The sequence below is a fragment of the Oryzias latipes genome, chromosome 12 (genome assembly GCF_053564925.1).
Source record: "Oryzias latipes strain Hd-rR chromosome 12, Olatipes_Hd-rR_3.1".
Taxonomy (NCBI): domain Eukaryota; kingdom Metazoa; phylum Chordata; class Actinopteri; order Beloniformes; family Adrianichthyidae; genus Oryzias; species Oryzias latipes.
This window is the reverse complement of record NC_136248.1, coordinates 11,970,939-11,994,003: the sequence shown is the minus strand read 5'-3', so window position 1 is coordinate 11,994,003 and position 23,065 is coordinate 11,970,939. Positions and strand designations below refer to the sequence as shown.

At 41.8% G+C, this 23,065-nt stretch overlaps 1 protein-coding gene across 1 annotated transcript in view; it reads left to right on the top strand.

Moving 5' to 3' along the window:
- The first annotated feature begins 14,803 nt into the window (after nt 1–14,803).
- musk (muscle, skeletal, receptor tyrosine kinase) overlaps nt 14,804–23,065 on the top strand; it is a 61,700-nt gene continuing 53,438 nt past the window's right edge. The window contains exon 1 of the mRNA XM_011481962.4: nt 14,804–15,041. Within this exon, the coding sequence (XP_011480264.1) occupies nt 14,957–15,041 (85 nt within the window). The 5' untranslated portion in view covers nt 14,804–14,956. The remainder of the gene's footprint in view (nt 15,042–23,065) is intronic.

The following is a 23,065-nucleotide window of genomic DNA, read 5'->3' as shown; positions in this document are numbered from 1 at the left end:
TGCAACCTTTACCACTCAAAGAGGCATTTGGATCGGTTTCTCATAGAAATTAAAAACACAGGGAGCTGCAATATAGACTTTTGTTACCATGGCGCCGCGTGTGTGGCAGCTTATCTGGGCAGCTCTACCTTTTTGTGTTCCTTACTTTGCGTTTTTTAATATTTTCTTCCAACTTATTTGTGTTTTTTGTATTTTTCAACAACTATTACAAAGTTCTGCGACAAAGGACAGGAACATCATTACTTTTGCTTTTTGTTTTTTTATTTTTCCTCAACTTTTTGAACCGGCCTCGGGGGATCCGTTAGGATGCAGCTCCATTGTTTACACTCGAGATCAGCTGTTAGCTCTTGGACGAGTTGAGATTCTCCTCACTGGAAAGCCAGATGTTCCAGCTGAAATACGGAGGAAACGACGAGGCTGCAGAGCTGGAGTTAAACGCCGGGAGAGAAGACGGAGGTACAAGCCATGTTTACCATCCGTTACTATGGGAAACGTCCGCGCGCTCTCTAACAAGCTGGACGAGTTAACAGCGCTCATGCGTCTGCAGCGGGTGTACCGTGAGAGCAGCCTGCTGTGTTTCACCGAGACGTAGCTCAACCAGGACATGACAAACTCCGTGGTCTCAGTTACTGGATTCACGCTGGTTCGGGCGGACCGGAGCGCGGCGCAGAGCGGAAAGAAGAAAGGCGGTGGTCTGGCGGTGTTCGTGAATGACAGATGGTGTAACCCGAACCACATCACTGTGAAAGAACAGCACTGCAGCAAGGACATTGAACTGGTGGCAGTCAGCGTTCGGCCGTACTACCTTCCACGGGAGTTCTCCCATGTGCTGGTGGTGACTGTTTACGTCCCTCCGTCGGCTGACGCTGCTGTCGCTTGTGAGCGCGTGCACAGCACCGTGTCCCAGCTGCAGACACAACACCCGCAGGCCCTGATCCTGATTTCTGGGGACTTTAACCATGCATGCACCCCCCTCTCCGCCACCCTGTCCAACTTCACCCAGTATGTGAACTGTCATACGAGGGACAGAAAAACTCTGGACCTTTTCTATGCTAACATCAAGAATGCATATGCTTCTGCCCCCCTCCCCCCTTTAGGACGCTCTGATCACAACCTGGTCCATCTCTCCTCTGCGTACACTCCAGTGGTGAAACAGCAGAAACCACAGATTAAAACGGTGAAGATCTGGACTGAGGAAGTAACAGAGCGACTAAGGGACTGTTTTAGCACCACAGACTGGGACGTTCTCTGCAGTCCACACGGGGAGGACATTGACAGTCTTACTGACTGCATCACGGACTATGTCAATTTTTGTGTGGAAAACACAGTGCAAACAAAATCAGTGCAGTGTTTTTCCAACAACAAGCCCTGGGTCACTCCTGAGCTGAAGACCCTCCTAAATGAGAAGAAGAGGGCTTTTCTCTCTGGGGACAAGGAGGAGCTACGCAGAGTACAGAGGGACCTGAAATATAAGATCAGGAAGTGCAAGGACTGCTACAGGAAGAAGCTGGAGCAGCGCCTGGAACAGAACAACATCCGTGATGTGTGGAGGGGTCTAAAACACATCTCAGGACATGCTGAGGCTGGAAATGGTCGCCAGGTCACAGGTGACCAAGCCTGGGCAAATGAACTGAACCTGTTCTTTAACAGATTTGATTCTGCCCAGCCCCCAGTCTCCACCCACTCGGACCCCTCTTCACACCTTTCCAGCTCAGGCGTCTCCTCCCAGCTGCAGCTGTTACCACCTCGGCACCAAACAGTCCACTCTCCCCTTCTTCCAACAGAAGCAAAGGGACCCCCCCAACGACTCACAGCACCAGACCAGCCACCGCCCACCCATCCTCCAACCCCCCTCTGCCTCACCCTGAATCAGGTTAGGATGGAGTTAAGGAGAACAAAGGCCAGGAAGGCAACAGGCCCTGACAGCATCACCTCCAGGCTCCTCAGGGAGTGTGCAGACCAGCTCTGTGTGGTGATGCTGTTCATATTTAATATGAGCCTCAGACTGGAGAAGGTACCAGTCCTCTGGAGGACTTCCTGCCTGGTTCCGGTTCCAAAGGTACCTCGTCCTACGGAACCGAACCACTTCAGACCTGTCGCCTTGACTTCCCACCTGATGAAGGCTATGGAGAGGATCATCCTCAGCCATCTCCGCACTCAGGTGAGCTCAGCACTGGACCCGCTGCAGTTTGCATATCGACCAGGCATCGGGGTGGATGACGCCATCATCTACCTGCAGCATCTGGCCCTGTCTCACCTGGAGGCCCCTGGGAGCACTGTGAGAGTCATGTTTTTTGATTTCTCCAGTGCTTTCAACACAATTCAGCCATCACTGCTGAGGAGGAAGCTGGAGGTTGCAGGTGTGGACCAACATCTGGTTGCTTGGACCATCAACTACCTCACAGACAGGCCACAGTTTGTGAGGCTGCATGACTGAGTGTCTGATGTGGTGGTCTGCAGCACGGGGGCACCTCAAGGGACTGTGCTCTCCCCATTCCTGTTTACCCTGTACACATCAGACTTCACCTACAACTCCCACCACTGTCATCTGCAGAAGTTCTCAGATGACAGTGCCATTGTGGGCTGTGTATCAGGGGGGGATGAGCAGGAGTACAGGGGGGTCATCACTGACTTTGTTAGCTGGTGTGAAGTTAACCACCTGCTGCTTAACACCAGCAAGACAAAGGAGCTGATACTGGACTTCAAGAGGTCCTCACCATCACAGTCACCGGTGAACATCCAGGGTTCAGACATTGAGGTCGTGGACACATTTAAATATCTGGGTGTTCACCTGAACAACAGACTTGACTGGTCCAACAACACGGATGCTCTGTACAGGAGGGGCCAGAGTCGCCTTCACCTGCTGAGGAGACTGAGGTCCTTTGGCGTGTGCAGACAGCTGCTGAGAACCTTTTACGACACTGTGGTGGCCTCAGTGGTCCTTTATGGAATTGTGTGCTGGGCGGGGGGCAGTGCAGGCAGAGACTTGAAGAGGCTTAACAAACTGGTTAGGAGGGCCGGCTCTGTCCTGGGCTGCACACTTGAGTCCATCGAGGAGGTGGCGGACAGGAGGATGTTAGCTAAGCTGACATCCATCATGGATAACCCCTCCCACCCCCTACACCAAACTGTAGAGGCGCTGACCAGCTCCTTCAGCACAAGACTGTTGCACCCTCAGTGTAAGAAGGAGCGCTACCGCAGGTCATTCCTCCCCACAGCCATCAGACTGTACAACACCATGTCAAAGTGACACTCCACGGTCCCAGGGGTGTTTTTCTGTTTAGTCATTGATTCATTTACTTTTGTTTTAGTTGTTGTTTTTCAATTTTAAATTGTTTTTTGTTCCTGAACAGTTGTTTGTTTTTGGTGTGAACTTCATTAGTTATTTCTGTATTTTGAAAAAAATTGTAATGTTTTTTTTACAGTTTACATGTTTTGCAGACCGCATGTTTTTTACACTTTTGCAGCTGTATTTATTTAATATTTATTTCTTTATTTAATAAGAATCTCATTTTTGATAATAATTTTTCATAATAATTTTAGTAATATTTTCAATTATCTAATATAAATGTCATTTGTGATGTCCTTTATTGATGTTATATTATATAGATTATTTCTGAATGTCGTGTTGCTGCCACAGATAAATGAAATTTCCCCATTGTGGGATTAAGAAAGTCATCTATCTATCTATCTATCTATCTATCTATCTATCTATCTATCTATCTATCTATCTATCTATCTATCTATCTATCTATCTATCTATCTATCTATCTATCTATCTATCTATCTATCTATCTATCTATCTATCTATCTATCTATCTATCTATCTATCTATCTATCTATCTATCTATCTATCTAATACCCTTTGGAAAACCCAGTGTTTCCAGTGAATGGCCTCATTTCACTTGTTATTCACTTCTCATTCAACCTCATTCAACATGTACTGTCTTCAGAGGCTGTCCTGACTATTTTGATGACCTGGGCAAAACAAAATGTCAGTTATTTTAATTTATTATTAAACATAAGTATAACATACTTTTAAATTTCAATTCACAATTAAGATATAGTAAGAAGTTAGTTCACACTTTTTTTTTTAACTCGTCCTGTCCAACAACTAAGCAAACAGATGAGAGCTGAAGGCCTCTTGTGTTGTGACATATTTTACTTTTACAATAGGGGTTATGAATCTTCTGACACACCAGAGATACAGTCAGGACCATAAATATTTGGACAGAGACACATTCTTTCTAATTTTGTTTCTGTAGATCACCACAGTGATTTTTTAATAAAACAACTCAGATGCCATTGAAGTGCAGACTTTCAGCTTTTATTCCATGGTTTGAACAAAAAGATTGAATAAAAATGTGAAAAACTAAAGTCTTTTTAAACACAATCCCTTCATTTAATGGGCTCGTAAGTAATAGGACACATGACTTCCATGCTATTGCATGGGCAGGTGTGGGCAATTCCCTTGTTATGTCATTATGAGTGAAGTAGATAAAAGGCCCGGAGTTGATTAGAGGACTTGTGCTTGCATTTTGAAGATTTTGCTGTTAACAGACAACATGCGGTCACAGGAGCTCTCCATGCAGGTGAAGGGGCCATCATTAAGCTGAGAAAACGGAAAAAAACCATGTGAGAAATTGCTACAGTATTAGGAGTAGTAAAATCAAGTGTGGTACATCCTGAGAAAGAAAGAAAGCACTGGTGAACTCAGCAACGTAAAAGACATGGACGTCCACGGAAGACAACAGTGGTGGATGATCGCAGAATCAATTCCATGGTGAAGAGGAACCCGTTTACAACGGCTAACCAAGTGAACAACACTCTCCAGGAGGTAGGCGTATCAATATCTAAGTCTACCATACAAAGAAGACTGCATGAAAGTAGATACAGAGGGTATACTGCAAGATGTTAGCCATTTATAAGCCTCAAGAATAGGAAGAATAAATTGGACTTTACTAAAAAGCATTTAAAAAAGCCAGCACAGTCCTGGAAAACATTCTTTGGACAGATGAAACCAAAATCAACCTCTTCCAGAATGATGGCAATAGAAAAAGTATGGAGAAGGCGTGGAGAAGCTCATGATCCAAAGCACACTACATCATCAGTAAAACACTGTGAAGGCAGTGTGATGGCCTGGGCGTGCATAGTGCATAGTAGGACAGTAGTGTTTATTGATGACGTGACACAGGACAGAAACAGTCTAATGAATTCTGAGGTGTTCAGACAGAAAGGCCCACATACAGTTTGAGACATTTTAAAATTTATTTTATGGGCTGCACGGTGGCGCAGTGGTTAGCGCTCTTGCCTCACAGCAAGAAGGCCCCCAGTTCAAGTCCCGGCTGGGGGACATGAAAAACACAACATCAATGGGGGACCTTTCTGTGTGGAGTTTGCATGTTCTCCCCGTGCATGCGTGGGTTTTCTCCGGGATCTCCTCCCGCCGTCCAAAAACATGCTTCATAGGTTGATTGGCAACTCTAAATTGTCCATAGCTGTGAGTGTGAGGGCGAATGGATGTGTGATTGAGGATATTCTACCCTGCAACAGACTGGCGACCAGTCCAGGGCATCCCTTGCCTACGCCCAAGTGGCCGGGATAGGCAACCCCGTGACCCCGAAAGGGAATAAACGGTAAAGAAGATGAATGACATTTTATTCAGTCACGCAAACTATTTGTGCAAAGGTGAGCTCACACCTGTGCTCATGTGAGTGTATCTGTTCTTCTAATGTGGATGATGGAACGTAAAAGGAAGGAGGGAGAGTGTCCAGTCATCCCCACACCAAGACCCCTGCCGTAGCAGCGGCAGCCAGGAACCCCCCAGTACCCGCACGGTAGCAGATAGAGAACAACCGCCCGCCAAGCAATCGCATCCCTCACCCAGGCCACCGCCGGGAGGGCACGTTTATTTTCTTCATGTGATGTGTGTTTTTTTGGGTTAACCCTTGTGCTATCTTAGATGACCCCACCCTTGCACTGACGTGTTCTACCTACCATGACAAAGGTGGAAAGATTTCATGTAATCCATGGACACCAATGAGGTTCACCAATCATTGAAGAAAAAAGGTTCAACGCACTGTCTAGTGGGTCTAGATGACCAAACTCCCAATGTTAAAGTGCCTAGGATAGCACAAGGGTTACAACAACCTGCAACATCAGAACTCAAAAAGGAAAGAAAGACAACAGATCAAGGTACCTTTTACGAGGAGAGCAAACAGGGCCATACCCAGTAAACAATCTCTCTAATCTGGCGCATATTCTGCTGCTCACCTCCTTTATTAAATTGTTTTGGGTTTTCCCTAAGTTACACATGCGCTGTGCTCTAAGGGGGGGAAACAAGAAAGGACAGCTGCAGCACGATTAGAAAACATTAATTACGACATGTCTATCTTTTCACAGTCTTCCCACATCATCTTCGGAACTGCAAAGTCTTTTCTCACGGATAACTAGAGCGTCCTTCGATTCATTCTAGACACAGCTAACACACAGGTTCTCAGGAGAATGCTGGATAGACGCAAAGATAATCAGTTCCCCCAAGGGTTTCACCTCCACCTTCCTGTGAAACAGAGTTGGACACACACACTTCTGCAAACATGATTATTTCACCTATATATCTGGGTAATGCAAAAAAAAATCAAATATGAAATAACATATACGTTATGCTGTGTCAAGCACTTCTCACAGAAAACGTAACTCGTTGTGTTGTTTTACACAGTTTTTTTTTATCATCATTAACAACACTGTTTTGTTTTACACATTTTGTAAGGAGCCAGTTTGTATGTCACTGATAATCATGCACCAAACACTGTGCAACTACAGTCTCAGAGAGGGATGAATACACAGTATGCTCATCTATTAATTTGAACACACCCACAAACAGCCAAAAAGCATGGACGTCACTTCTGCTCACAGCCCCTTCAGTCATGGTGAGGAACTTTACACCTACGATTCCCCACTTCCCATGCGACTTAGGGGCTTAAGGCGAGGCTAACCCTCAGGTCGCCACACTGTGTTGTGGATGTGCTGAAACCGCGTGCGTGTATAAGAAGGAGCAGGGAGCTGCAGCGGAAGGAGGTAGAGCGCGAGTGCAGTGCAAGAGGGAGCAAGAGCAGCGAAAGTGTGTTGGGGGTGTGTGTTTATGTTTGTTATACAGAGTGAAAGAGAACTGCAATAAATGAAGGTTTCCCCCATTCTGGAGGATCTGAGGGTCAGAACGGGGAAGTGAACAACCGAAGGAAGATCCGCCTTCGGCGGAAAGGAAAGAAAGAAAAAAAGTAATCGCAGGAAAGGTTCAACACATGATATATTTACAAAGAAAGACGGTACACAGAAAGAGTTTTAAATATTGTCTAGAAATATACATTTACCCAGCTCTCCACACATATTATATAAAATATATATATTTATATATATTATTTTATATTATATTTTATGTTAAAACAAGTTCATGTTTGGAAAAATAGTTAAAAAAAAGAAAAAAATAATAAATGGTAAATAAAACAAATAAGCTTCCAAACATTTGAAACATTATCAATAAACATTCAGCTCACCTGTTCAACTTTGTTTAGTCGGTCTGCTCTGCTGCTGCGTGGCGTTCACATCCTGCTCCGTATGCTCACCTCCACTTTAAACCACTTTAAAATTACGAGTTTTTTTCTTGTAAATTTACGGGTTAAAACCTCGTAATTTTACTTTTTTTGTTGTTGTTGGTGGCCCTAAAACTCCGTCATACCGAATAGTTTGAGACTGAAATAAAAAAAATTTACGCCGGTAGGAAAAAAAGTCCTCATTTCCTCTTCTTCCGTCATTTCCGTTGTGCTGCGGTTTATGTTGTTGTGCTTCGGGTAATGCCGTTGCTTTGTTTCTTTTGTATGTAGTGTGAGCCCTGTCGGTCACCGTACCCCTCTCCTCGTAAGAAACAACAATGTTTGTTGATTTTCATTACAAACTTTGAAAAGTTATACATTTTGAAGTAACTGAAATTATTGCAGCCTGTAGCATGCTCTTATGTCACATTTCAAACACAGATAGCAGCTTGAAATCAAATGGTTAGTTTATGAGTTTCTCTATAACGTTTGATCAGTTTAAATAATTTTATTTCATTCATACAGTATTTGCAAAAAATGTCAATAAAAGTTGTTTAATAAAATGCTTAGTGACCTGTCATGCCGGCATCATTGATCAAAAGTTGTGAAAACAGTAATTATTTTAAGGCAAAGAACTCAAAGACTCACTGTCCGTGTATATTTTTGACAGACTTCTTTGAAAACATTATAGATATATCCAGGGCTCTATATTTAAAACACTGGCTTACCTGCCAAATAAAGAGAAATTCAAATTGTTGCGAGCGGCTCGAGGCGCTCCGGATTAATGCACTTGTTCACCTTGGCGGTAGTCATGCTACATTGAAGTGCGCTGGAATTTGGGTGTATTCAGTATTAAAAGTAAATATTTAGCCTTGCTGTTTTAAATCTTTTATATATTATATAAAATATATATATTTATATATATTATTTTATATTATATTTTATCTTAGTTCATGTTTGTAAAAATAGTTTTAAAAAAAAGAAAAAATTTAGTTGTGAATAATCTATTTTGTTTACAACTGTAGATAATTGATTGATTTAAAGCATTGCAGTCAAAGCAATAAAGAATTCACATAGATTTATCAAACTCATTACAGAAATGATTAAATAACTATAATATACTTTGTACTTTATCAAAGTCGTTATGCTTTTTATGTTCCTTTGAGCTTGTAGTGTGATTTTTCTTGTAATTGCAAACCCTGAAGAAGTTCTGCACCAATACCAAACTCTGCTGAATGAATTTCGACAGACAAAAAGCTCGACCCTCATATGTCACCAGTGTAATGTAGACAAAAATACAATAGATTTGATTGCAACTATTGCAGAAATTACTTTGGCTGGAAAAGGTGAGGATCTGGGGCCATTTCCTGTTTTCACAGTGGGTGACAAACTCATGAGTTATGCAAAGGAGTGCAAATCATTCCTGGAACAACACAAAACTCTGGGAGAAAAGATAAATATTTTGAAAAAAAATCTGTTCCTTGGAATGCTCCTTTTTACTGTTTAGTTGAGAACTTGAAAAAACAAATTTCATTGTATGCTGCAGGAGTGTATCATATTAAAGATTGTTGTTTTCACTGCTGTCTTGTTTCTCTTTAAATTTGCCATATTTTACAAGAAGTAATCAGGCCGAAAATGTTTTTGCAGTTACTTCACCTTTACCAACAAGTTAGCATTGTCTCATTTGGTATATGTGTAACCGGCAGGTATGCCGGTGAGCAGACAGCCACTGTCTGTCAACTCACTCCCTGTTCCTTTATAAAGGGGCAGACACAGCTGAACTACATCCCCAATCAAGCAGGCATGCACCTGTCACAGGCATACCTGCCGGTTACATATGCACACTTGGTCAGAAGACCAAGTGTGCATATGTAACCGGCAATAATATATACACTGTACGGGAAGGTAATGCGTGAACATACCCAGCATTTACTACTGAAAGTACCATGTATTAGTAGGGATGGGTATCTATAAGGTTTTAACGGTCCTACTACTCTTATTGATACTGCTTATCGATCCAGTATTTTACCAATACTCTTATCGATACTTTTTGAGGACGAAAAATGAATAAATAACAAATGAAAAACATAGTTTTATTTCCTCATCATGCAACAATGTTTTTTTAACAAAAAATTTTACTTTATACATTTTTCCAACTTGAAAAGTAAAATACATGAAAAAGAAGTTATTCAAAGAAAAATAGACAGCAATGTTTTGACATATTGCTGTCATGATGTATATATAAAACAAATAAAATAAATGTTTGAGTTCATAAGATCATCCCAGAGAGAGTCTCTGCTTCAACTCCTGCAGTGAAAGCTGCATCTTAATCTGACGCCTGTGTTTCCATCTCTCTGACAGTTTGAAGCCAAAGCCCCTCCCCCGCCTCTCTACTTTTCCTCTCTACCTGTTCACCTGTTCACTTTCCTCTGTAGCACCGAGTTGTTTTTTCCTGTGACCCTCCACTGTATTCTACAAAGAGAGCGCAAAATACGGTCATCATAGCAGCAAGTTGACACGATAGTGGGGGTGCTCTAGCGCAGATTTAAGTAACTTTACGCGCGCGCTGTCTGAACAACAGCCCGCCCCCCCCGTGCACTCAAAGAGCCAGACTGACCTCTCCTCTTCAGCGAGAATAGCGAAATTAATATCATCATTAATTAACGGAAAATTGACTGGCTTGGTGAGGTAAATATAGCAGACAACATTTATATCTTGTGTTACAAAAAAAAAGCGACTCTTCACTCCAGTACCGATAGCAAAGCCGTTGAGGTCAGATCCTTAACGATACTGCGGTCTTGAATAATGTTGCCCCGGGGCTCGTTCAAAACCGGGTTTCGGTACCCATCCCTATGTATTAGAGTGGAAATAGGGCTGACTTTCTTTTACAGTCCAATTTCATTGTACTTAAGGGGTAAGTACCAAGTAATATTCAAGTGAACATACCCAGCAATTTAGTGCTGAAAGTACCATGTAGTTGAAAGGAAATAGAGCTGACATTCTTTTACAGTCCAGTTTCATTGTACTTAAGGGATAGTTTCTGTGGTAAATTCATGGTAAATACAATGAAACATACAATGAGTGCAGACTTAAATTCAGGGAAATTTATTTGTACTTACCTTTTTCTTACATGTGATAAGTACCACATAAGACAGAGATCATGATATTATTGTCCTACTACAACAAAATTTATGTCAGAAATGCACTTTGTTTATTTTTAATGATTTTATTTAATTATATATATGAATCATATTTGGTCAAAACTGCTCAAATAACTAAAGATGCTAAAGCTACTGTCACTAAACTATCTGTACTAATTAATCATGACCCTGTTATCCTACTAAAACAAAGATTTTATCAGAACATTACTTTGTAAGTTGCCGTGTTTCAGGCCAGAAGCCTGAATCTATGAATATCTTTCAATGCAACAGAGTTTAATAGTAAACAGATACAGGACAAACTGGAAAGTGATAGGGCAAAACATACTCGATCAGGCAGAGCTCAGTGCCAGTTTAAATACAGTTAAGATGATTATTGAATGAGGAACACTTAGTGGGAAGTCCAGGCATGAAGAGCAGTGGCTGTTGGGAGATGTAGTGTGAGAAGCATGGCCAGGTAAAGGTTAATATTCAGGAGATGGCTCCCTCTGGTGGTCAGAGAGGGAAACAGAGACTTGACTCCTGAAACTTGCAGGCCAAATCTGAATTCTTCCCCTACCCCTCCGGCTTCTCCCTATCCCTCCAAATTATGGAGCCCAGGATCTGACCTGGGTAAAATAAATATATAAAAGCGTTATCACAAAATAATATTTCTTTCCCACGGAAAAATTAATGCATGGGAATGGAATAATATTCTGATATACATTTATCCTGTTGTCTCTGAATGCACCACAGTTACAGGAACACGTGGATTGGTCGAAATCACTATGGGTAATGTGGGATGCATGATGGGATATGTAACATGTAGCCTTCAGATGAAAAGTGACTGCTAGTTATGTTAATAGAAGACAAGTCCTGAATAGTATTGTAACAACCTGACTGATACATCACTGTAGTGGGGAAGCAAGAGCTAAGCGCTGCTAATTAACTGGCTAAATTGGAGAGCTGTCCGTGCCCAATACACCGCATGACTCCGAACAGTCTCAGAAAGAGCAGCAAAGAGGGAGAGGCAGATTACATAATCTCCTTTCCGGCATCAAAGCCCAATTATTTCCACACCCACAAACAGCCAAACAGCATGGAGGGTCACTTAAGTTCACAACCCTCTGACTCAAGGTTTCACCCAAAAGCTCTCCACTTCCCATGAGCCTTTGGGGCTGAAGGCGGGGCAAACCCCCAGATCGTCACAGTATTATTCCTATTCGACCCTAAACTACAATATCCCATACTGTATCACAGAGACACGGAAGGGGCGGCGGAAAGCGGCTTTTGCAGCAGGACTGAGACCGTACCGGGATGTGAATGAATGCAGACATGGAGACATGATTACCGATGTTTTTGTGCTTTCTAAAATAAATAAATCTGATCTCTAAACATCCTCAGTGTCTTCCATGCAATGTAATGAGACACACACAGACAGAAATGTGAAAGTATCTGCTGTAAATCCAATCGCTAACATCCGTGTTTATGCATGACTAATCACGTGAATAATTATTTTGTTTGCATAAATAATTATTCGAGGGAACGTAACATTATTTCGAGGGAACGGAATATTATTTTGTGGGAACAGAATTTTGTGGGAATAATATTCCCATATAATATATGGGGATATTTATTATTTTACCTACCGTATGTCAGTTCCTCAGTAAGGGATAGAGGTGTCCGAAATAGTTTTTTGAATGTATTTCCTAAGGGGCAGGCATCGTTTTTGCCTGCTCCCTTTCACACATGTTTTACAATGTTAATATTGTAACTCCCTTTATTCCGGGATCGACCAGTCTCTCCTCCATCGTCTTCAGCTGGTCCAGAACTCAAGGTTTCACCCAAAAGCTCTCCACTTCCCATGAGCCTTTGGGGCTGAAGGCGGGGCAAACCCCCAGATCGTCACAGTATTATTCCTATTCGACCCTAAACTACAATATCCCATACTGTATCACAGAGACACGGAAGGGGCGGCGGAAAGCGCTGCCCGACTTCTAACGGGGACCAGACGGCGTGACCACATCACACCAATACTGCGCTCTCTGCACTGGCTGCCTGTTTCTTTTAGAATTGATTTTAAAATCTTACTCTTGGTTTTTAAATGTTTAAATGGTCTGGCACCTCCTTATCTTTCTGAGCTCCTGCAGAGTCATCGTCCTCGTAGGGCTCTGCGATCTGTAGACCAGATGCTCTTAGCGGTTCCAAGGACTCGACTGGTGACCAAGGGGGACAGAGCATTTTCAGTGGCTGCTCCTAAACTCTGGAATCGCCTTCCCCTGTCAGTGAGATCTGCCAGATCCTTAAATGATTTTAAATCTCTGCTAAAAACTCATCTTTTTACATTGGCTTTTAACACCAGAGAGGACGATACTTAGATAGCTTTCTTAGTGTTTTCTTTTATTGATGATTTTATTATCGTTTTACTGTGCTTTTTTACATTTTACCTATGGTTTTAGTGTTTTTATACTTGTGCAGCACTTTGGATGTCAGGCTGATGTGAAAGTGCTATATAAATAAAGATTTGATTGATTGATTGATTGATTGATTGATTGATTGAATATTGTTCTTGGTATTTGTGGTATTTGTGATGGACCGAGCAGTAGAAGGCAAGGACAGCAAACAATTTTATCAAAAATATTTAACATTTATTTTTCAAAAAGTTTAAATGGACAAAAATGGGCCCTTAAAAGAGGTCAAAGTAACACAATTAACTCAAGCTTTTAAATGTAACAGAGGACAACTGAACAGACAAACCAACTTAATAAACTGACCTATCTAATTGAAAACACAAGGGAACATATATAATGGCTGATCAAACCAACTAGACACACAAGGGGGAACTTAAAAAGACCAAGACAAAATACAGAAAACAAACTAAACTAATGTCCAACATGTGATAAATTAACATACACAATGAATGAAACTAAGGACCATCAAAATGGAAACTAAAGTAAAGAAACACAAAAAGAATTCCTTGTCCACTGGGTGATGGTTCAGTCCAATTAGCTGCCTGCTGAATATAAGGCCTCTGCTGACTGGCATGAATTGTTGTGTCAGGCCTGGCTTGATGGTTCCAGCAGCAGATGGCAGCAGCAGCAACAATGGTTCCCTCAGCACTGGTAACTCAAAACATAAAAAATTAATGAAGCAAATTATAATAAAGTAAACTGAAACATGTTATTGAATTGTATGTTCAAAATGTGTTTGTGTTATGTTTGAAAAGGAAAACTAAAAGGACATGCAAACAAATAAAGTGAACAGATAGATGTAGGGTGTGGTGCAGGAGGTTACTGCCCTGATAGGGTGGCAGCGTAGGCAGCCATCACAGTATTGTTGTTATAATTACTATTATTATTTATAAGTTTGTATCATATTGATTTTATGGTAACATGTTTCAAACAAATTCAATTTAAAAAAGACACATCTAGGTGTTAAAAAATAAAGACTGCTTTTGTGTGAAACTTTAATTAAATTAACGGCAGTTAAACATGAAACAGACAAAAAAAACTAGAAGGCAGCTTTTGGAAAAACCACATTATTCCACAGTATTTCCAGTGGCAAACACAATATAAAAAAAAGAAAGGATTTGGGGCTAACTTTACATGTGAGTGAAAAGTCAGGTCTATCTTAAAACAGAACCTGACCACAGGCTCCAGGGCTGCCTGTTGCACACAATTGAGATCTTCTGAAGCAGAAAGGATAAGGATAAATGAAATGAAATACCATTCCTTTCCTAAAATAACACAGGACAGGCTGTGAGGCGACAGGTGGACACAAAGTCTGCCTCCTGGATTGTGTACATTGCTGTTGCGGCTTGTGTTCAAAAAGATAAACTACATGAAGTTTTTGTTTTCAAAATTGGCCAATTATGCACCATCTATGGTAAAAACAAACCAAAAGATTGTGTTTTTGTACTTTTACTTAGTATTTAAGTTATAACTTATGTGACCAAAAAGAACTACAATTTTTTATGAAGAAGCAATGAGTAGTCAGTGCTGCTGAGTGTTCAGCAAAGTTCCTTGGCACCACAGTCTTTAGATCTTACAGCGCAGCTGCAAGACCAGAGTCACTGGATGTGAAGACGACACGCAGCTGCCACTGTCAATCACAGCGCTAACATACACGCAGAGCAACCGAGCTGCTAAGACAAAAAGAGCTCATGGCTGTTTGTGCCTACAAAACACAGACGCACACAGTGAGGAACTCAATCAGGATGGAAATTTAATAATGATAGGAACCAATATGAAGACGCCAGAACAAATACTTGTCCATCTGCTGATATGGATCCCCTTGTGTCACAGCATACAAACAGGTAAGCGTGGATATTCTCTTTTTATATGATTAAAATACAATTAAAAATTGTAAATTTTGGACCTAGAAAAACAAATAGAAAGCATAGAAAAGCCAATTCAAAGTTACAAACTGGTTGATTTGTTAAGATGGAATAGAAAACGCACATTTTTCCTTCAGTCTTGCTATAAAAAAGACTAAAATCCTTCCTTTCTGCCCTGCTGTGTCACCTGTTTACCACTGAAACACCTGCTGGAAAATGGAGAAGGTGTTTATTGGCCAACTCAGTGTAAATCTGGCTAAATCTGCATCCTTCCTGCATGCTTTGAATCCTTGAATGATTGCTAGAGGAAAGTCAACCCTCTCTACCTATTTTCTAATAAACTGCACCTCATGATCATATCAACTCTGTAGAAGCCATGCTTTTCATAAATGTGATTGGATTAAGTTTAAGCGCAGATCAGGACATGTGAGATGAAGTGCAGGATCAAATGTTGACACATCCTTGCGTCATTGAGTACATGGGAGAGCAGAGCACACACGTTCTTACTAAACAAGATCCATCACCCTGCATTAATTAGTACAGCAGTTACTTCTGTGTTAAGATAGTGAACATTTAGAGACATAATAGGTTCTGATTGTGTCTTTGACTAATCAAATTCATAACAAAAATACATTTTTAAGAAAACTAACATATTCATGTTGATTTTGCCCTGTGACAGACTGGCAAACTGTCCAGGGTGTACCCTGCCTTCGCTTACAAGCGGCCGGGATAAGCTCTGGCAGCTCCGTGACCGCGAAAGGGATTAAAAGGCAGAAAATGAATAAATGAATGTTGATTTTTTTTTTTGTCAGAGAAATAGTAGATGTATAAGACCGATTTTCTTAAATCTTTGTCAAAAACGTGATCATGCTTTCTTTCTTATTTTGGGTGAAACTTTTTATGTACATATTTTTCTTAATTAATCAACACAGCACAACATAGCATTCCCAATTTGTCCAAAAATGCATCAGCAGACAGTAATTACTAACACTGAAACTGGAGCTAGAGCTACTGGTGCTGGAAATATTCATGTTTTCTGTTTGATTCTGACAAGCGCGTAAATACTTGCTCTCTTCTTCTGAGTGAAAAGCGACTTTAAGAAGCGTAAAGTTGCGCAGCGCCACCTTGTGTACAGGGGGTAATTCTGTTTTACATTAAGCGCCATATAATGTCAGGGAATTAAATTGCATGTTCGCTCGGGTCATTGTCAGCGAAAATCGCCTGGGTGCGAACACAAAAAACGTGTTGAAAAACGTTGGCGAATAACGGCTGGCGAATATTCGTCACGGTGTGTACGGGCCTTAAGGGTTTACAACCAGAACCACCAAATAAATTCAGGGGTGTGTGTGTTACATTACCAAAGATGTAAGCGGATTTACCTGGACCTGGACAGGGCATCTGCTTACAGGTTCTCTGTACCCTTTTTTGATGGATTAGGTCAGGGGTCGGCAACCTTTTTTTACTCAAAGAGCCATTTGGGACCGCCCCTAATGAAAAGAAAGCACCCGGAGCCACAACCCGTTTTGACATCATCATTATATATATTATCCATGTATATATTATTCAAAGGTGCTCATTGCGCCGATCGCGATCGACCGGTCGATCTTTAATGACACGAGTGTCTTGGGACTTGATTGACATGTAGATTTGGCAATCAGACATAGTCTGAAGCATACGTCGCTGCAAATGCACATTGTGTTCTTTAAAGGATGATACCGCGGCCGCGTGTGGGAGGAGCTAGTTCTGGTCTGATCGCTGCATGGAGCGATGTGTTTGTCAATGCATGGTAGACGCTGAGAATGTGGAGAGATCAGGTTTATTATTTTGAAGAGTTCTACTTGGTAATCATGTTTCCATGTTTGAGTTCATAAAATCATCCAAGGGAAAGTCTCTGCTTCAACTCCCGCAGGGAAAGCTGCGTCTCAATCTGACGCCCGTGTTTGCATCTCTCCGACAGAGTTTGAATCCAAAGCCCCTCCACCTGCTTTTCCTCTCTACCTGTTCAAACCCTCTGCAGCTGAGATTTGTTTCCCCTGCGCAAATACGGTCATAGCAGGATGACACGATAGTCGGGGCGCTCCAGCGCAGCACACGGATGAAAGAGCCAGACGCAGGTTATAGGGATAGAGCGGGTTTAGCAAATGAATGGAAGAAGGCGGCCCGCTGAAGAAAAATTCAATAATGTACACATTTTATTATTAGTCTGAACTTTCTTTTATTTATAAAAATCTTTTATTTTGCTAAATCAGTCCAGTACGAAAAAAACATCAACAAAAGTTGTGTTGGGCGGTTTTTGGCTGGGTCTGGCGGTTTTCAGATGACTTTTGGGCTGAAAAACTGTTACTCTATCTGGCAACACTGACACAAACTCTCTGTCATCAGCGAGTTGCTCTCTGCACCGCGGCACGTCAAGTTCCCGGCAGCAGATCGGAGTGTTTATTGAAGCCACTCCGAGTGCCTCTCCCTGCTATCAGCTCTGCAGTTCTCGCCCGATAAATACGAGCTCATTACGAAGCTGTTTTTTACGTGGCACTCGCTTCGTGCGGAGCCAGCAGCCCCTTTGAAATGGCATGAAAAATCAACAAACTAAAATAAATTTAATTACTATAAAATACTCATTATTTTCCAAAGTCACAGGGAGCCACAACAGAAGGATGAAAGAGCCACATGTGGCTCCGGAGCCATGGGTTGCCGACCCCTGGATTAGGTGATTGTAGTCCTGCACCAACAAAGTCCAACGCATGAGACGCTGATTGGTATATACATCCGAGAAAGAAAAACAAGTAGGTTATGGTCAGTACAGACAAGAATTGGCAGAGAACTGGATCCAACATACACAAAGTGTTGAAGTGAGAGCACTAATGCCAACGTTTCCTGTTCTATGGTGGAATAATTATGCTGCTATTTGTTACATTTTTTGAAAAGTAACAGACCGGATGTTCCACGCCATCTGCATCCTCCTGCAGAAGAACCGCGCCAGCACCCTTTTGGCTGGCATCGATTTCCAGCACAAAAGGCTGATAGGGGTCTGGTGCAGTTAGAACAGCTGCATGACATAACAAAGACTTCACACTGTCAAAAGTATGCTGGCATTCGGGGCTCCAAGTTAACTTTACATTTCGATTCACCAAATTTGTAAGAGGGCAGGCGACAGACGAAAAGTTACTGCAGAAGTTTCTGTAGTATCCTACCATACCAAGGAACTTACACAAGTCACGACGAGTGGTAAGAGTGGAGAAGTTTAACATTGCTATAACCTTGGCCTCCAAGGGCAGAACTTTCCCCTGCCCTACCTGTTTCCCCAGATAAGTGATAGTAGCCAGGCCAAATTCGCATTTTGCCAAATTTAAGGGAAGTGATGCATTTTCCAAATGGGAGAATATTCTGTGCAGCATCTCAACATACTCCTCCCAGATAGAGGAATAGATGACTTCGTCATCCAGATAGGCACTGCAGTTTGTGAGGCCGGCATAGATGATATTCAACAAGCGCTGAAAAGTGGCCGGCGCATTACACAAACCCAGTGGCATAACGGTATATTGTAAGAAGTTTGTAAGAAATTTCTGAGGCACGCTCTGTCAAACGGACTTGGCAATATCCTTTCAGAAGGTCAAGCTTGATTACAAAGTTAGCTTTCCTAATAGTGTCAACACAGTCATCTGTCCTGGGTAGAGGATAGGAATCAAGAAATGTGACTGAGTTAACTCTTCTAAAATCTGTGATGAACCGAGGGGTTCCATCAGGTTTTTTTTCCCACAAAACATGGAGAGAGCTCCAGGGACGACACTAGGCTTACCAATACCATTGTATACCAAATAGCCAGTTTATTGTATCATGAGAGTTCTCTTCTCAGGATTAACATGGTACAGATGTTGTTTTATTGGTTTATTTATTTTCACGGCAATATCGTGTTTAAGAACAGTAGTCGAAGTTGGCACATCATTAAAAGGCAGATGTACGTATTTTGAAACACAGGACAAAACATCACGTTTTTGGACATCCTGTGGATGGTCAAGTTTGGCTGGAAGTAATTTGAGCATTTCAGTGTTGGGACAGTCTAGCACAGCAGCAAGGTGATGAAGGAAAGCGCAGACCGTCATTCTCCTCAAATTCATCAGGCTTATCTGACTGTACTTTGACCGCTGCAGAATCCAGTGGAGTCAGAGTGACAATGGACTCTGAAGCTTCACGCGAGAGATATGGCTTCAACTTATTTATATGACAAACGCAAGCTTTAAGCCGCTTTTCAGAACTGCCAAGGACATAGTTGTTATTTTTCAACACTTGTTGAACTTCAAGTGGATCAACAAACTTTGCAGACAAAGATGAACCCAAGACCGTAAGTAAAGCTAACATCTTGTCACCTGGTTGGAACTCACATTTTACAGAGACGCAGTCATGTATTCGTTTCATTTTGAGTTGTGAGCTAACCAAACACTCTTTAGCGAGTTTGTTGGCACAGCATTACCAATCATGAAACTCACGAACATAGACACGCAAACTTTTTCTTTTGTCCTCTGCCGATGACAGGAGTTTTTCTTTTAGTGCTTGAAGTGGTCCTCGGGGAGTGTGGCCAAAAAACTAGTTCAGCAGGGCTGAACCCAAGTGACTGTTGTAAACAAAACAAAAGGGACTCCCTCATCCTAACTTTTCTTTTACTCTAAAAAATATTTTCGAAGCATGGATTTTAGAGTTTGATGCCAACATTCTAGTGCGCCCTGAGACTCCGGATGGCACGCACTAGATGTTATGTGAGTTATGCCGAGGTTATGGATGACCTGTTTATACAAACTGGATTTGAAATTGGTTCCTTGATCCGTTTGAATAGTTTTAGGTAACCCAAAGGTGGAGAAGAACTTTGTCAGCGCTTTAAAGATAGAATGAGCGGTTATTTTTCGCAGCGGTACAGCCTCAGGAAAATGTGTGGCTGCGCACATTATGGTAAGCAGGAACTGGTTACTGTTAAAGGAGCAAGGCAATGGGCTAAAGCAGTCCACAAGGACGCGATCAAAAGGGTTTTCGATTATGGGAATTGGTGGTAGCTGTGCAGGAGGGATTTTCTGTTTTGGCTTTCCAGCCATCTGACAGGCATGGCAACTTTGACAAAAACGTACAACATCCTGTTTAACACCTCGCCGGAAAAAATGTTTCAACTGAAGTCAATAAGATTTTGTCAACTTAAGATGACCGGACCACTGTCTTTCGTGTGCCAATGACAGTACTTGTGCGCGGTAATTTAAAGGCACAAGGATTTGGTATACAGTCTGCCAGGGTGTAGATTCAGTAGCAGAGGGGAACTATTTCCTCATAGGAACGTTATTATCAACAAAATAACCTGACTTTTCTTTGGCAAGTTGCTCATCACTCACCACCATGGAGAAGCGTATGCATAGGTTTGGATCAGCTCACTGCTTGGCGCGCAGCCGGGCACGTGTAATAGTAGCGCAGGCTTTGAACACTCCAAATCAGATGAGTGATCCGTGAGAGCTTCCACCTGAGCTGGAGGAAGACAGAGAGAAGCAGCTCTGTTCTGAGAGTGTTCATCTCCTGAAAAGGCTGACATGAGAATATTGTCAGAGGAGTCAATGTCTGTGTTTTTGCAAGACTGCGCTCGTGTCATGGCACAAGCTGGGTACAACTTGCGCTCTGCTTGGTTTGGTACATTATCATTTCCATGGCCACGAATATCTGGAAAGTTTTTTTGTAAGACTTCAAGATGTTGCACGACTTTACCGCCGGCTACATCGTTTCCAAGCAGAATAGCCCCCCCTGAAAACTCAACCAAGTCTTAGATAATCTTTCAGGGCAAAAAGATGAATCATATTTAGTTTTTCTATAAATCCCGATTAACTGTTTGTTTTTTAACACAGAGGAACATTTTTTGTGCTAAGGTTTCTTGACAGATTTCTGCCTAATTCACCCTTGTCCACCTCAACTCCACTTATTATCCTAAATTAGAAACACCTGTTCAAGGTCATTAGCTGCATAAAGACACCTGTCCACTTCAAACAATTAGTAATACCAAAGACCAAAGAGCCCTCCAAAGACACCAGAGACAAAATTGTAGACCTCAGCAAGGCTTGAAAAAGCTATGAGGCAATTGCCAAGCAGCTTGGTGGAAAAAAAGACTGTTCTAGCCATTATTAGAAAATGGAAGAAGCTAAACTTGAATGTCAATCTTCCTTTAAGTTAGGCTCCATGCAAGATCTCACCTCATGGGGTCTCAATGATCACCTAAGACAGGTGAGGACTCAACCCAGAACTACAGGAGCTAGTTGAATGCTGTCAGTCTGTCATGTTTTCTTGTAAAAAAAAAAGTCTAAAAAGTACTCTAGAAAACAACTTTCGCTAGTTAACTATTTGTACTTTTGGCATTACTAGTTAAGCTTAAAATGATAAAACGGCTTGCCACAAATATCAAGTCTGTTTTTTTAACAAGTTACTGAGTACCTTTTATCCTAGATTAAAAAAAAACTCTGGTTTATAGGGGGAAAAAAAAGAAGAGAAGGACTTTGCATGGGTATGGCAAATGAGGGCTATTTCATGTTAATGTGAGCAAATTCATTCCTTTACTGTTAGTTTAATAAACACATAGAACAACTAGGGAAGGGGGTTAAACACACCAGCAGGGGCCTGGTCCAGATTTATGAAACACAAGGGGGAGCGAGTCAACCCCCCCATCCCCAACCCTGTCATTCTGCGCTGACTTAAACTACAACACAGACCCAAAGTATGACAAATTAATAAAACCAAGGCTAAACTGCAAAATAGACCACCTCGACCCAAATGTGCCTTTTATCCCTCATCAGAAAAATCCAGCAGAAGTACAAATCAACATGCCTGAAAATGCCAGTTCATCTTGTCAGGATCATCGCCATGTCTGAGTCCCAAGTCACCACTGTTACACACAGCTTTCACTGATAGCCAGAGGCAGCACGTGGCTTACTGCATTTCAGATTGAAGGTCACGGAAAAAACTAATTTAACCGTACTCACTTTTGTTGTCCGTGATTCAGACTATCGCTCAACAGTCCCCCTTCTTGTTGTCCCCCTCCTGATGTCATCAGGGTCTCTAAAAAGCCATTTTGAAGAAGCTTAAGCATGTAGTTTAATCCAGCGAGGACGCTAAGCAAAATCCTCCAGCTTAGCATTCAACTTTACCAGAACTAATAATTGTTGAGAATGGGGCAACATATGACATGGTGGGTCCAGCTTATGCAGGCCAAAAACTTTACATTCCTGCTGAAAAGGAAATGGACCTGAGATGTAAGGTCAAAGCTGGGACACGGAAGAAGACCTACACTGTCCTAATAGAAGACGACACCTCCCAGTTGTCCTCACAGGGTTCTCTAGTGGCCAAAGTTCTCGTAGATGAAAAAAAAGAAAAAGGGGTGCGCCTCAGTGAGAGTGCTGAAATTAGCTCCACAACCAATTACAATAAAACATTTCCTTGTGAAAAATGTAGTCAACTTATCTAAACGAAGCAGGGAGATACAAAGAACAAGGTTGCAGGGGTGCCATGTGTGAAAAAAGTCATAAATTAATGAGAAATAAAAACCAAAGTTGTCGGTTTGTCGGCGCCTAGCTTGAAGATGAAAGATGTAGAGCATTTTGAGAAGCTTCATTTCCGGATAGGTTTCAAAAACAGAAATTATGAACCTATAGGTGATTCAAAATGAAATTATTGTTAGTGTAGCCGGCTTTCTGGGGTTATGTGTTGGTAAAGCAGAGATTCATATGCAAAATAAGGAGCTCAGAGACACGTATGGGTGCAGATGACCATTACTTTATTTTCCCTTTCATTCATTTCCCTTTACAAACGTCCCCTCCCTCTTCCAGATGAAACTTCTGGTTTTAACATAAAACAACAAAGATGAGTGAAAATAGTCTGTTATGTAAGTAAAAGAACGTTAAAAATGCCAAAAAAGTGTGGCTCCTCAGACGGAAGCGTCACACAGACTTAGATATTTTGTTTTTGTCGGAGGAAGAAAGGATTGAAGTGGA